Source organism: Bos javanicus, chromosome 8 (genome assembly GCF_032452875.1).
Source record: "Bos javanicus breed banteng chromosome 8, ARS-OSU_banteng_1.0, whole genome shotgun sequence".
NCBI lineage: Eukaryota > Metazoa > Chordata > Mammalia > Artiodactyla > Bovidae > Bos > Bos javanicus.
This window is the reverse complement of record NC_083875.1, coordinates 113,390,701-113,405,363: the sequence shown is the minus strand read 5'-3', so window position 1 is coordinate 113,405,363 and position 14,663 is coordinate 113,390,701. Positions and strand designations below refer to the sequence as shown.

General features: G+C 45.1%; 1 protein-coding gene across 5 annotated transcripts in view; it reads right to left on the bottom strand.

Annotated features, from left to right (window-relative positions):
* Positions 1 to 14,663, bottom strand: part of SH3YL1 (SH3 and SYLF domain containing 1) — a 61,364-nt gene that overhangs the window by 21,977 nt on the left and 24,724 nt on the right. For 2 of the 5 annotated variants that reach the window (XM_061426791.1, XM_061426792.1), the window contains exons 4-7: positions 13,163 to 13,227; positions 5,274 to 5,386; positions 4,062 to 4,190; positions 83 to 254 (exon numbers count right to left, since the gene is read on the bottom strand). In XM_061426791.1, the coding sequence (XP_061282775.1) occupies positions 83 to 254; positions 4,062 to 4,190; positions 5,274 to 5,386; positions 13,163 to 13,227 (479 nt within the window). The remainder of the gene's footprint in view (positions 1 to 82; positions 255 to 4,061; positions 4,191 to 5,273; positions 5,387 to 13,162; positions 13,228 to 14,663) is intronic. The other 3 variants (XM_061426796.1, XM_061426793.1, XM_061426794.1) reach the window with 3 other exon arrangements.

Sequence of the window (14,663 nt, the reverse complement as noted above, 5' to 3'; positions counted from 1 at the left end):
CCGGGAAGCCAATATCAAAGACAGAATAGTCTATATGAAGAAATTCTCTGCAGCTACTAAGAAAAATAGAGAAACCCAGCACCACCGAAGCCTTCTTCTGCTCCCGGGCGGCTCTTCTGGCGTTGACTCGTTGTCCTTCGCTTTCATACTTCTCAGTAAAGGAATCCAGAACTTCATACAGGTCTTCTGCTTGAGCAGGCCGTGTTATATCGCCAAATAAAATGTCATAGGCTCGAATGTCTTGACAATAAAATCTAACAGGAAACATATGAAGAACCCTTATTTTGCAGACATAGATTTTTTTCTCCCACCAGGCTCCCCCATCCCTGGGATTCTCCAGGCAAGAATACTGGAGTGGGTTGCCATTTCCTTCTCCACTCCAGTATTCTTGCCTAGCTTTTCTAGAGGTGAATGCAGGACACACACCCATGTATGTTGGGGTGCTTCACTTGCCTACTGCACTTTACAGAAACCACTCTTCAAACACTAACTACCCATGTTAGGGCCCAAATTCATCCCTCTAAGCTCACCTCTAGAGGCACTGCCATAAGTGGTCTGATATTTATGTCCTTTTCCCAATAATATAAAAGCACTTCACATAAACATACATTTATACATAAAAACATATATATATCATTCATATATAAACATATATATACACATATATTAAACACTTATGGACATGTACCTACAAGCACATACATTTTTTACAGGTTTTTGCTTTACAAGTTTCTTATAAAAATGGTGCCAACCTATAGTTCCCTAAAATGTTTATTTGTAACAAAATTATCTAAGGATTTGCCTTACATGTTTGGAAGCCCTGCAGTTGATTAAAAAGTATATTTGTTTTAGTTTATCCAGGAATTAGGTGAACTTTTGTGGGAAAATCTTCCAAAGGCCTAGAATCACACATTTCTAAAAGCATTCTTCACTTAAATTTCTCAAATTAATAAAACCAGAAGTAAAAACATTTCTCTTGACTTCACAAGTTAGAGAGTTCTACAAGCCTTGCTCTCCCCCATTCCTCCCATTTTCTGGTTGTTGAGGTCTGCACTGAGCATTACTGAACGAGTGTGGGATTCCAGGTGGAAAAGCACCACACACGTGGCTCCTGCCTTCTCTCCGTCAGCCGTGAGCAGCAGGCGTTCATCTGCCGCAGCAGGGCCAGGTCTGTCAGGGTCACTGGTGTGGGATTCCTGCCGTTTCCACAAGAAGTCCTCTCAGTCCTAGCTTTTTACCTTTTCCTGGGCAATTAGACACATTTTAGTGGAAATTTGGAAGCGCAGTTTTGGGAACTATTAGCTAGATGCCAGGTTAAAGAGGAAGTTCCTTGTTCCCTGTTAGGATACTTCCAATCTTGTATTTTTTTAGATCAAAACTGGTCTGTGAGTTATGGAAGAAAGACAAAGGCTGAGTATACCAATCGGGAGCCTCTTACAGTGATGAGCACTGCGCTTTTATTAACGCTGGTACAAGAGTAACCGTGGTTTCAGACCATGAATATTAAATCATTATGGTAGTCGTAGTAGTAGTTGCTCAGTCGTGTCCAACTCTTTGCGACCCCATGGACCCCGCCAGTCTCTTCTGTCCATGGGATTTTCCAGGCAAGAATACTGGAGTGGATTGCCATTCCCTTCTCCGGAGGATCTTCCTGATCCAGGAATCAAACCGTGGTCTCCTGCATTGCAGGAGACCTCTTAACCCTTTGAGCTACAGGGAAGACCTTAAATCATTATAAATCATTATACCTAGGTTCAAAAGCATCTTTATTATATAGGAACCATTACAATCAACACATTTTTGCCAACAAAAACTAAGTGCTTATTCCTGCAGTGTAAACTCCGTGCTTCAGGACTCAGTGAGTTCCTGGAAAGTGTTTTCTGCCTCCCGCTGGTTGTGGGAGAATTCTGCCTGCAGAAAGCTGTTGAGATGCTTGAAGAGTGGAAGTCAGCTGACGAGAGATCGGGTGAGTACGGTGGATGATGCAAAACTCTGCGGCCCTATTTGTTCACCTTCTGAAGCGGCAGTTGTGTGACAGGTGGCAGGCGTTATCACGCAGAAGAATTCGGCTCATTCTGATGACCAATGGCAGCTGCAGGTACTGCAGGTTTTGAAGCGTCTCTTCAATTTGCTGAGCATACTTCTCAGAGGTAATGGTTTTGCCAGGATTCAGAAAGCTGTAGTGGATAAGATCAGCAGCAGACCACCAAGCAGTGGCCATGATCTTTTTTGGTGCAAGTTTGGCTTTGGGAAGTGCTTTGGAGCTGCTTCTCAGTCCAACAACTGAGCTGGTCATCACCAGTTGTTGAATAAAATCCTCCTTTCATCACATGTCACAATCCAATCAAGAAATGGTTCACTACTGTTGTTTAGAATAAGAGAAGACTACACTTCAAAACGATTCTTCTGATTTTTGGTCAGCTCATGAAGCACCCTGGAGAAGGCAATGGCACCCCACTCCAGTACTCTTGCCTGGAAAATCCCATGGACGGAGGAGCCTAGTAGGCTGCAGTCCATGGGGTCAAGAAGAGTTGGACACGACCAAGTGACTTCACTTTCACACACTGGAGAAGGAAATGGCAACCCACTCCAGTGTTCTCACCTGGAGAATCCCAGGGACGGTAGAGCCTGGTGGGCTGCCATCTATGGGGTCCCACAGAGTCGGACACGACTGAAGCGACTTAGCAGCAGCAGCAGCAGCATGAAGCACCCACTTATTGAGCTTTTTCACCTTTCCAATTTGCTTCAAATGCAGAATGACTGTAGAATGGTCGACATTGAATTCTTTGGCAATTTGTCATGTAGTTGTAAAAGGATTAGATTCATTGATGGCTCCCAATTGATTGTTGTCAACTTCTGATGGCCCACGACTACGCTCCTCACCTTCAAAGCTCTCGTCTCCCTGCAAAACTTCCTGAACCACCACTGCACTGCAGGTTCATTAGCAGTTCCTGGACCAAGCGCACTGTTGGTACTGCAAGTGGTCTCTGCTACTTCACGACCCATTTTGAACTCGAATAAAAAAATCACTCGAATTTGCTTTGTGTTTAAACATCATTTCCCTTATCTAAAATAAATATAAAATAAACAGCAAGTAATAAGTCATTAGCAAAAAACATAAAGGGAGAAATGAGCATTAAAATTAAGTATAACATAACCATATTTATTTAAGAATGGATTCCAATATCAAATGACAAAGTTCAACAATGTAAAACTGCTATTACTTTCACACCAACCTAATACGTTATGAGGACAGCTTCTTTCCTTCTACCTCATGAACCAGCCTCTGCCAGCTTCACACTTTTCTTCTGCAGCTTCCACGCCTCTCACCACCTTCACAGAGTTGAAGAGAATTAGGGCCTTGCTCTGGATGATGCTTTGGCTGAAGGCAATGTTGTGCTTGCTTTGGATCTTCAATCCAAATCATTAAAACTGTCTGTATCAGTGATAAGGCTGTTTTGCTTTCCTATCGCTCATGCTTTCACTGGTGTGGCACCTGCCACTTCCTTCGGGAACTTCTCCTTTGCAGTCACAGCTTGGCTGACTACGGCACCAGAGGCCTAGCTCTCGGCCTGTCTCAGCTTTGACGTGCCTTCCTCATTAAGCTCGGGCGTTTTCAGCTCTTGGTTTAAACTAAGAGATGTGCAGCTCTTCACTTGAACACTTGGAGGTCCTTGTTAATTTCAACGTATTGCATCTAAGGGAACCGGGAGGCCTGAGGAGAGGGACAGAGCCTCAGGGAGGGGCGGTCAGAACACAGACACGCTGACTGACTAGGTTCTCCCCTGACAGGGCGCAGCGCCTGATGTCCCAAACAACCACAACCGCAACATCCAAGGTCACAGATCGCAGACCACCGGAGCCGATGTACTAATGAAAAAGCTTGAAATCCTGTAGGAATTACCAAAACATGACACAGAGACGCAAAGTGAGCAGGTGCTGTTGGAAACTCGGTGCCAGCAGACTTGCCGTACGAAGGTGCTCTGTACACTCCTAAGAACCATATGAATCTGCAAAGCCTCATTTTCTTCAGATCAATTAATTATTTGCCTTAGACTTACTTTCGGTTAGTTTCCTTCCTCTCAATCAAACAGCTGCCTTCTAAAGATATGCCGGCAAAGAGGCCTCTTGACTTGCAGTAAGTAAAGACGGCAGCTGAGCTTCTTAGGGAGACATTTCCTTCTAAATTCCTGCAAAACAGCATCCCAGAACTGTGAGCATCTTCACCTAAAGGTGGCTGTCTGACGGGCACTAACTTCCAACCCAAAAGAAGGGTCTCGCCCTAACCTACTTCTCGCCCTATGCCTACTTTATGTTTATATATTTCACTTCCTGCTGGCCTAAGCTAGGTGTGTTGAAGGTGCTTCAGAGGAAAGGACAGTTCACAGCACGACATAGTAGGCAAGATGGTTGAAGGACAAGGTGATACATAGGAAGAACACATGCTGAGCTGAGATTTTCCAACTTTGTCTTCTTTTACCAAAACAGGGAAGTGCATCTCAAGAGTAAAAGACTGTGGTTCTTTTTACTGTGAGTATTTTCATAGAACTCAGAAACATTTTTAAATGATTTTACTGACTTCTACAAACAGTCTGAGTTTAAAATATTTAATTGCTCAATTAACTCAAGATTAGTTATTCATTAATAGAGAAGGGAAAACCACAGTATTATAAACATCACTCAGTAAAACACTTCCACTTCAGTTTTTCACAATGTAGTTTGGAAAAATGCTTTTCTTTTTTTTTTCCTGAATCAATTTCTCAGTTAATTAAAACTGACTTGACCTGGCTCCTTCAAAGCATATATATAAATTTTATGTTAATCCTGCATTGCTGAAAATTGAGTTTCTTTTTACATGTGTTAGTTTCAGATTTTCTCATTTTATTACACTGGCTGTGCTTTGTAAGTTTCTTATTTGTAAGCAACCTCAAACCCTCTCTGCATGTGTGTGTGCTTAGTCATGTCCGACTCTTTGGATCCCATGGACTGTAGCCCGCCAGTCTCCTCTGTCCACGGGATTCCCAGGCAAGAATACTGGAGTGGGAGGCCACTTCCTCCTTCAGGGGACCTTCCTTACTCAGGGATCCTTGTCTCTCTGTCTCCTGCATTGGCAGGTGGATTCTCTACCACTGCTCCACCTGGGAAAATCCCCTGGGACATGTGTAAATCATAAATTTCTGTCATTCTAATTCAATTTTCTCTTAATGCAAAACAATATGGTTTTTAAAGTTTTTACTGTCCATAGCTGCTCAGAAAGGGTTTCGAGCACTCACCTTCCCAAGGGCCCCACGGCCACTGTGAGGTTCCCGCCAAGTGTTAGGTTACCACCTTTTGCAAAAGCTTCTACTGCTCTGTCATAGTTCAAAATTATTACCAAGTCCGATACCTGAAAAGTAGAGCCATGTGTTTTAAAATAATCCCGCCTGTACATCATTTAAAATATGTTTGTTACAACTCAAACATGCAGTATGTAATGCAGCAAGAATTTCAATGTGGTCAAAGGAAGAGCACGGAGACAGAGTCGCACTTTACTTTCAGCTGAGGACTTAAGCAGCCCCCTTCCCCCAGGTAAAGAGAGGGGCCCCCGGGGCCGCTCCAGCTTCTCCACAGCCTCGTGGGTGAGTGAGGCCGGGCGGGCTGTCCGAGTGACCGGCTCACACTCAGGTAGGTGTGAAAGGTCAAAGGACTTTCTCAAACTAAACACTCGGCGAAGGCTGAGCCGGAGAATGGGAGTGAGGAGCAGGCCGGAAGGTCGGGGGTCCGAGGTCTGGATCCCACCCACGACCCCACCCCACCCCGCACAGACCTGCAAGATGTCAGGAGAAGACTTGTTGCCACTAGCTGTGCCTATCACCACGTTAGTCTCCAAGTACAATACAAGCGAAGGTGGAGGGAGAACACGCCCTGGGGGTGTATTCTTCAGACTCTGGGGCAGGACCGCCAGGAGGGCTGACAGCGTCCCAGGGCCGATGCGGGTACCTTTGGCCTTTTCATACTTAAAGTCCACAAGAGGACCCACCCCCTGAGCTACGTGCCCAGAAAACAGGTCAAGTGCCCAGAAAGCAGAAGGCAGGAGGGCTTAGCTGGATATCTGGGCTCAAAATGAAAACCATCTGGGTGATAACTCCTCTTATGCCCCCTGCACACTGTATGTGTGTGTGCCTGTTAGTCGCTCACTTGTCCGACTCTTTGCGACCCCCTGGACTGTAGCCTGCCAGGTTCCTTCGTCCGTGGAATTCTCCAGGCAGGAATACTGGAGTGGGTTGCCATTTCCTTCTCCAGCACATTGCATGACCTTGGGCAAATTGAGCAGTTCAGAGCCTCAGTCTCCTTCTCTGTAAAATGGGTATAATAGTAGTTCCCACATTTGTAAGTACATGCATTGGAGAAGGAAATGGCAACCCACTCCAGCGTTCTTGCCTGGAGAATCCCAGGGACAGAGGAGCGTGGTGGGCTTCCGTCTATGGGGTCGCACAGAGTCGGACACGACTGAAGTGACTTGCAGCAGCAGCAGTACTCACATAGGCATGTGCATTGTTGTTGTTCAGCCACTAAATTGTGTCCGACTCTTGGCGACCACATGGACTGCAGCATGCTAGGCTCCCCTGCCCTCCACCGTCTCCCTGCTGCTGCTGCTAAGTCGCTTCAGTCGTGTCCGACTCTGTGCGACCCCACAGACGGCAGCCCACCAGGCTTCCCCGTCCCTGGGATTCTCCAGGCGAGAACACTGGAGTGGGTTGCCATTTCCTTCTCCAATGCATGAAAGTGAAAAGTCAAAGTGAAGTTGTTCAGTCGTGTCTGACTCTTTGCAACCCCATGGACTGCAGCCTACCAGGCTCCTCCGTCCATGGGATTTTCTAGGCAAAAGTACTGGAGTGGGCTGCCATTGCCTTCTCCGTCTGTCTCCCTGAGTTTGCTCATATTTATGTCCACTGAATCGGTGATGCTGTTTAACCATCTCATCCTCTGCCACCCCCTTCTCCTTTTGCCTTCAGTCTTTCCCAGCATCAGAGTCATTTCCACTGAGTTGGCTTTTTTGCATGTATATATGTGCATGCACAGACACAGTTGTTTGAAAGATGAATTAAAATAATTTGTAAAGCCTGGCATATTCACTACATCTCAATAAAATATGCAAAGGCCAAGCAGATTAATGCTTAAAAGATGAGTTCATTTATATTGTTCTTTACACTTTTCAAGTAGATGTCTTCATCTGACAGAAGAATCCAATTATTATCAAATGTGATTGCACTTGGAAGGGCCTAGTAGAATTCCTGATACAGTTTAATTTGAATCACTTCATGAAAAAGTACACTCAGGTCTGAAGGACAGAGTAAATATGCCAGCTAACTGACCCATGCAAAACATACCGCTGACTCATATCAATTGTTATTTCTACTTTATACAAGAACAATTCTGAGGATCATGGTGTTTAATGATATAGAATTATTTAGCATTTCTCATGCAAAGTTAAGCAATTTTGCCAATGATTGTATCACCAAATCGTACATACTTTTTAAGATGACATACATGAAACTACTTTGCATAGTGCTTAGTGTATGCACACTTCAAACTACGTCTCCAGTCATGACATTGTAGGTGCTCTAGTGATTACGTCTCCTTCTGCTTGGTACACCTTAGTAAAGTAAGGCACAACTCTGAGTCAATAAAGAAGATAAATTAATCCTTTATGTCCAATCTCAATTCAGTTCTCCTGGAATAAGAGTAAGATAATCCTGTGTTCTTCGGTGACACGACCAGTTAGACAGAGAGCCCGCTCCAAAGCCCCACAGTTTGAAGAACAGCAGCAGTGTCAATGGCTCTCCACTTATTTCCACAGCTTAGAACGAAAAGCAGGACGGGTTTCCTGAAAGAAAACCGGAGCAGTGGCGCTCATAAGCCATATAAGACCGACAGCTGAGAATCTGACAAGGGCTTCCTAAGAAGTTTGAATTAAGATACAATGAACTTGTAAATAAAATGAAAGTTTTATAATTAAATCCAATTCTTAAACAAGAATTTTAAAAAATCACTATAATGCAGGAAAAGCTAGGGAAAAGTGTTCTCAGGAGCCACTGGCCACAGCTCCCCGACCCCCTGCCCCACACACCCTGCCCTCTGCCCTCAGTCGTTTACCCACCGAGGACCTGAGTCCCTGACACTGCGGTCCTGATGAAGCCCCACATCCAGGCAACCTGGTGAGAAAGCCCAGGGCTCCTCCTGTGGTTCTGGTGAGACCTGCCCCCACCTCCTCCACCCTCTGCAGAAGCTCAGACGGTCTTTTTTTCCATCTCTCCAGCCATTCTGCTCGGGAGTCTGCCCCACTCCCCTGGAAAGCCTTCTCTTGTGGGTGACAAGCTTCACACTCTCACTCAGGGGCATCATCAGCCTCAACATCCAAGCCAAACTTGAGAGGCTCCCAGCGCCTCTCACTCCTCACACCAACAGATCCTCTCCTGCACAGCAACCTTAGGGGACTTAGACACTGAACTCTGATCTCTAACAGTAGCTTCTCAGCTTAAGCCTAGATCTAGCCTTTCTCATTATTAAAGTAAAAGAGTTCATCCAAATTCTCCTGGAAAAGACTGAGCCATTTTTCTCGCATTACAGTCTGGGGCGAGGCTGATCAGACTCCATGGCCCAGTGTGGATTCTGGGTTTGGTGAACGACAAACAATGGGATAATCCGCAGTATTGGGGTTTTCAGAGCTTTGCCCTCTGCTATAATTGTCCTGGAAAGAAAATATTAGTAGCATTTAAACTAGATCTTAGCATTATCTTTCCTGACTCCACTTTTAAAACTTTTGTTTGTTGTTGCTGTGTTTGGTGGGTTGTGTAAGTTCTTCAACCTTGGGAATTCTCAGCAGTTGTCTCAAGTGGCCCAGTGCCAGACTGAATATTTAACTAATGTCCAAGCTAATAAAGGCCAACAAATCCTGTCAAAACACGACAGTCCTATGAAGGACTTCACAGCCTCAGCCTGGCCTAGATTCCAAAGCAGAGATAAATCTAGACTTCCTGGTGGTCAAATCCACATTTCCACATGTATGGAAGGGGTCACCACCTGTGGGAGGCAGCATGGAGGGCGGAAACTCACTGGGGTCCAGGGCTCAGGAGAGGGGTCTGGTCACACGAAGGGGCAGCACCGGCTCCTCCAGCCCTGCACCCAGCACTCAGCCACGTTCACACTGACAGGTGGTGACAGCCGCCATCCCCAGACACCGGCTGGGTTCGCTTCTGTTGTAGGACTCGCCTCCTCTCCCTGTCATCAGACCATGGTGAGTTTACCAGGGATGACAGCCTTGCCCAGACGCTTCCCCTTCTCCGTCTGCTTCCCTGGGCCCCTTACAGTACCCCCAAGAACACTTGCTCAGTAAATCACCTGTGCCCCGAGTCTTGTCTCAAGCTCTGTCTCCAGGGAAACCAATCAGAGACAACCACATACCACCTCTGCATGGTGCTGAGCATCTCTCGGTACTGAAATACCCTCACGCACCCTGCCTACCTCGCATGTGCCCTCAAATCCACAGCGTATTACAGGGTCGGCAGTTACAGGCAAGACCAGATGGGGCACCGGAAGCAGCCCTTGAACCAAGCACACAGGGCTCGATGTCTCTGAGCCTCCCTCTCCTTGCCTGTGAAAGGCAGCCAGACGAGATGTCTCATGAGGGAACCAGGACCCAGGGTTGCAGACAACTCATAACTGTGTTTGGGGCCAGAGGCCTCCCTCTAAATAACCAGCCTGTCACTCTCTGGCTGTGGAGGGGTCATGTAACTCAGTTATCTACACAATGACATCCTTCATGACATGGTGTGGAAATGATTCTGTAAGAAGATATGTGACCATTTTATGAGACTATTAACCATTATTGCTAACTATTCCATTCTAAAACAGAATGGCAGATAATTAAAGTATTCAACAAATAGTTGATACTCTGAACCACTAACCCCAGTGCTTTAAAGAAACAGACTTATTTTGTGTGTCTACTTGTGGCTGATACTTGGTCAGTCTAAGGACATAGGTACGAAGGACTCACAATTCAGATAAGGGCCAGACAAGAAACTCTCCAGGCTGGAGCGTGTGTCAAGCACTCCATCTCATTAACAGCAAGTGTCTGGTGGAAGAAGAACACCAGAGAGAGGACCAGGAAGCCCAGGGGGCTGCAGACTCTGGGGCGTGGGTCTTCAGCACCATTGGCCATGGCTCTGCTGCATTTCACTGGGACCAGAGCTGGGCTAACAAGAGCATCCAGGAGCAGGAGCTCTGTGGGCTCGTGGCCAACAACCCACCAGCTTCCTCACTCATCCTGCTTCAGGGGTGTGCCCAGAAGGGAAACACACTCCCGTCCAGGTCTGAGATGCTTCCTGGGGGACCAGCTCGGCCTCTTCCTAGCGCTGAAAAGTGACTGATGACTCTAACCTTACAGCTGTGCTTGGGGAAGCAAAGCCGGGTCATATCCAAGAGGCACAAACTCCTAGGACAGTCTGATCTCTACTTGAAGTGGATATTTTTCAAAGTTAATATGTATTTTCCATGTACAGTATTTAAATAGAATTCTAGAGTTAATTTCTATACAGACACAAGGGTAAGTTGTGTTCAAAGTTTCCACAGTTCAGTCTCTCAGTCGTGTCCAACTCTTTGTGACCCCATGGACTGCAGAACAAAAGGCTTCCCTGTCCATCACCAACTCCTGAAGCTTGCTCAAACTCATGTCCATCGAGTTGGTGATGCCATCCAACCATTGCATCCTCTGTTGTCCCCTTCTCCTCCTGCCCTCAGTCTTTCCCAGCATCAGGGTCTTTTCAAATGAGTCAGCTCTTCCCATCAGGTGGCCAAAGTATTGGAACTTCAGCTTCAGCATCAGTCTTTCCAATGAATATTCAGGACTGATTTCCTTTAGGATTGACTGGTTTGATCTCCTTGCAGTCCAAGGGAGTCTCAACACCACAGTTCAAAAGCATCAATTCTTCAGTGTTCAGCTTTCATTATAGTCCAGCTCTCACATCAATACATGACGACTGGAAAAACCATAGCTTTGACTAGATGAACCCTTGTCAGCAAAGCAACGTCTCTGCTTTTTGGTCATAACTTTTCTTCCAAGAAACAAGCGTCTTTTAATTTCATGGCTGCAGTCACCATCTGTAGTGATTTTGGAGCCCAAGAAAATAAAGTCTCTCACTGGTTCCATTGTTTCCCCATCTGTTTGCCATTAAGTGATGGGACCAGATGCCATGATCTTTGTTTTCTGAATGTTGAGTTTTAAGCCAACTTTTTCACTCTCCTCTTTCACTTTCATCAAGAGGCTCTTTAGTTCTTCTTCACTTTCTGCCATAACGGTGGTATCATCTGCATATCTGAGGTTACTGATATTTCTCTCGGCAATCTTCATTCCAGTTTGTGCTTCATCCAGCCTGGCATTTCGCATGATGTACTCTGCATATATGTTAAATAAGCAGGATGACAATATACAGCTTTGATGTACTCATTTCCCGATTTGGAGCCAGTCTATTGTTCTATGTCCAGCTCTAACTGTTGCTTCGTGACCTGCATACAGATTTCCCAGTAGGCAGGTCAGGTCGTCTGGTATTCCCATCTCTTTAAGAATTTTCCACAGTTTGTTGTGATGCACACAGTCAAAGGCTTTGGTGTCATCAATAAAGCAGAAGTAGATGTTTTTTAGGAACTCTCTTGTTTTTTTTGATGATCCAGTGGATGTTGGCAATTTGATCTCTGGTTCCTCTGTATAGTCGATGGAATTCTCCAGGCCAGAATACTGGAGTGGGTAGCCATCCCCTTCTCCAGGGGATCTTCCCAACCTAGGGATTGAAGCCAGGTCTCCTGCATTACAGGCAGATTCTTTACCATCTGAGCCACCAGGGAAGCCCCAAATTTCCCAAAGATAGCAAATATAAGTAAAGGTTATTTGAGATGGAGCCCCAAAATCTGGGGTCAGAGGGCAGTGACAACAGGGACATTCGGGTACAGTGCCAGGAGGTGTGAGCAGGGGTGCACGACAGATGCTGAAAACACACTTTGCGTACGAGCACCACGTTGCTGAAGGCTATGACTTCACTGAAAGGGCTTTCCTGATGGCTCAGACGGTAAAGCGTCTGCCTGCAATGCTGACGACCTGGGTTCACTGAATATACAACAAAAAAGCAGTCGTAATAGCAAAACTAAAATATGTTCCTCTTTTTATGATACAGATTTATGCAGCAGCAAGTAAAGGTCAAATAAAAATGAAAAAACAAAAACAAAACAGAAGTGGAAATAATTCCTCGTGTGTGGGTTCTAAGTCGCTTCAGTCATGTTCGACACTTTGTGACTCCATGGACTACAGCCTGCCAGGTCCTCTCTCCACGGGATTCTCCAGGCAAGAACGCTGGAGCAGGCTGTCATTTCCTTCTCAGGAGATCTTCCTGACCCAGGGACTGAGCCCGCGCCTCTTATGTGTAACCAGTACTGGAGGCAGGCTCTTCACCAGCACCACCTGGGAAGCCCAGGGGCAGAAGAGCAAATGCATAAAAGCAGAGCTTAGAAAGACACTGGCTGCAATTTGGGAAGAAAAGGATTCGGGAACATTAGGAGCTGTGATTTACCATCACTAGCAGTAAAACAACAGATGAAAGGTTAACATCATGCAGATGCTTGCTGACGGAGAGACCTCTGAAAAGGCGTGTGTACTGCTGTAATTTCTAGTCCGTTTGACAGAAACCATAATTAGAGCAAAGTTACAAAATGAAATAATACAAAGACAATTCGTACTTTAAAAAGTTGAAGTAATTTGAACATTAGTAGTAACACAAACTGGATTTTGCCACAATGATGATACATAACGTTAAGCTGTTTGCACCCACGACTGCAATCAGAAGCCAGAAGCTGCCAATTAAATTTTGTCAGATCTGAGAATAACTGCTCTTCAGATGTGCTAAAGATGGGAACACATGAGATGGTAAATGGAAGAAACGCTGCAGCCAAGGAAAGAAAAAGAGACAAATGATAAACATTACATAGTTTTAGGCAGAGATTCAAGAAAATAAAGGGGAACAATTGCGGCAGGTGGTAAAACAAGAACAGCAGGAAATCTCAAACCCCTCATCTTTCACGTATCAGCTGCTTCTAGAGACTAAGGCAACTGTACATACACACAGCACTCACTCACCTCTATTCCTAGTTCAAATCCGCCACCAAGCCCAGCTATCCCGATGGCTGAAGGCGCAGACCATTCTAATAGAAATAAACAAGCAATTACTCTAACAATAAAACTCCTTGGCATATAAATATAGAGAGGAAAAATGCTAAAATGTGAATGAACAGTATTTATTTTTAAAATAATGAGACTTTGGCATTTTTGCCTATGCTTTTAAATGTTCTTTAATAAACATATATAATTTTTTAAGTTAAAAATGTTTGAAAGGTGTTAGATATGTATTATGAGCCTCATAGACTTACAAGTCTATGTTTTCCAATCTTTCCCTATAAATATGCATAATACCAAACTACTGAATTCTCACTGATTAACTATACATAGCATTTGATAGTTTCATCACTATTTATAATGTTTTGCAAAATAATTGAACTGGAATTCTAGTCTTTAGTTAGAACTTTATCATAGATATGAGAGCAAAAGGATTCAAAACAGTGTTACAATCACTTCTAAGGGTAACATAATACTAAACTGTTTCTACTGTAAGTCTCTGAGGGCAAAAACCGGTTTTGACACCCTTTGTGCCTAGTAGAAGCACAATAAACAGATAATCAATTCAAGATTAAGAAAATTCTAACAAGATACATAACCTGACATTTGGAAGCTCAGTAAAATAACTCCATTTGCCATGATATGGTACATTTCAGGACTATCTGTGCATATTTCCTGATGTAGACACAATTATGTTAGACAAGTCTAGGGAAAAGTAACCGGGGGGATGGGGGTGATCTTGCTGGAGCACTTCAGGAAGACGCTCGATAGCATCCTTGCTGTCAGATACCTCAGATGACAGGCTGGTGCCTGAATGCATCCAGAACTCATCTGTCTGGGCTTAGGGGGGGGGTTGACTATAGAAATTAATGTCTTGTAACCCCAAAGTTGTTTTCCACTTCCTCTGTTAGGGACTGTCCCTGTTTAAAGACCACCCACCTGGCCAGGATCCAGGGATATGCTTGCCTTACTGGCTGGCTTTTGAAATACTCTCTGCGGAGTGACCATCAGCTAATTGGGAAGATGGGAGAGAGAAACTTGGGTACTTAAACTAGTGGGTGGGTCCCCCTGAGGTTCTGAGAGGAGCCCCAGGGTGGATAGCTCCTCCCCTTTTCTGACAGGCACCTGTCCACCACAGCGCTGACCTGCAGGGCAAGATGGGGGAGTTCTTGCAAACCTGGAGCCTAACAGTGGACTCAATTTGAATGTGCCTACTTGTCTGGTTGTACTGCTGAGAATCTGCCTATGAAAATTTGGGTAACGCGTGTCCTCCTGAGAAAAAGAGAATTTTGTCATTTTGGTTTCATAGGAAGTCTGGAGCTATGAAATCTGAAGTACAAACTCGGGGGCAAACTCTCATTTACCGTGGGGACACTTCACAGGGGATAGTAAGTCCCACTGACACATGTTCCAGAGCTGTGCACCCCACAAATGCCCAGATTTATCTACTGCAAGTGGATGGCCC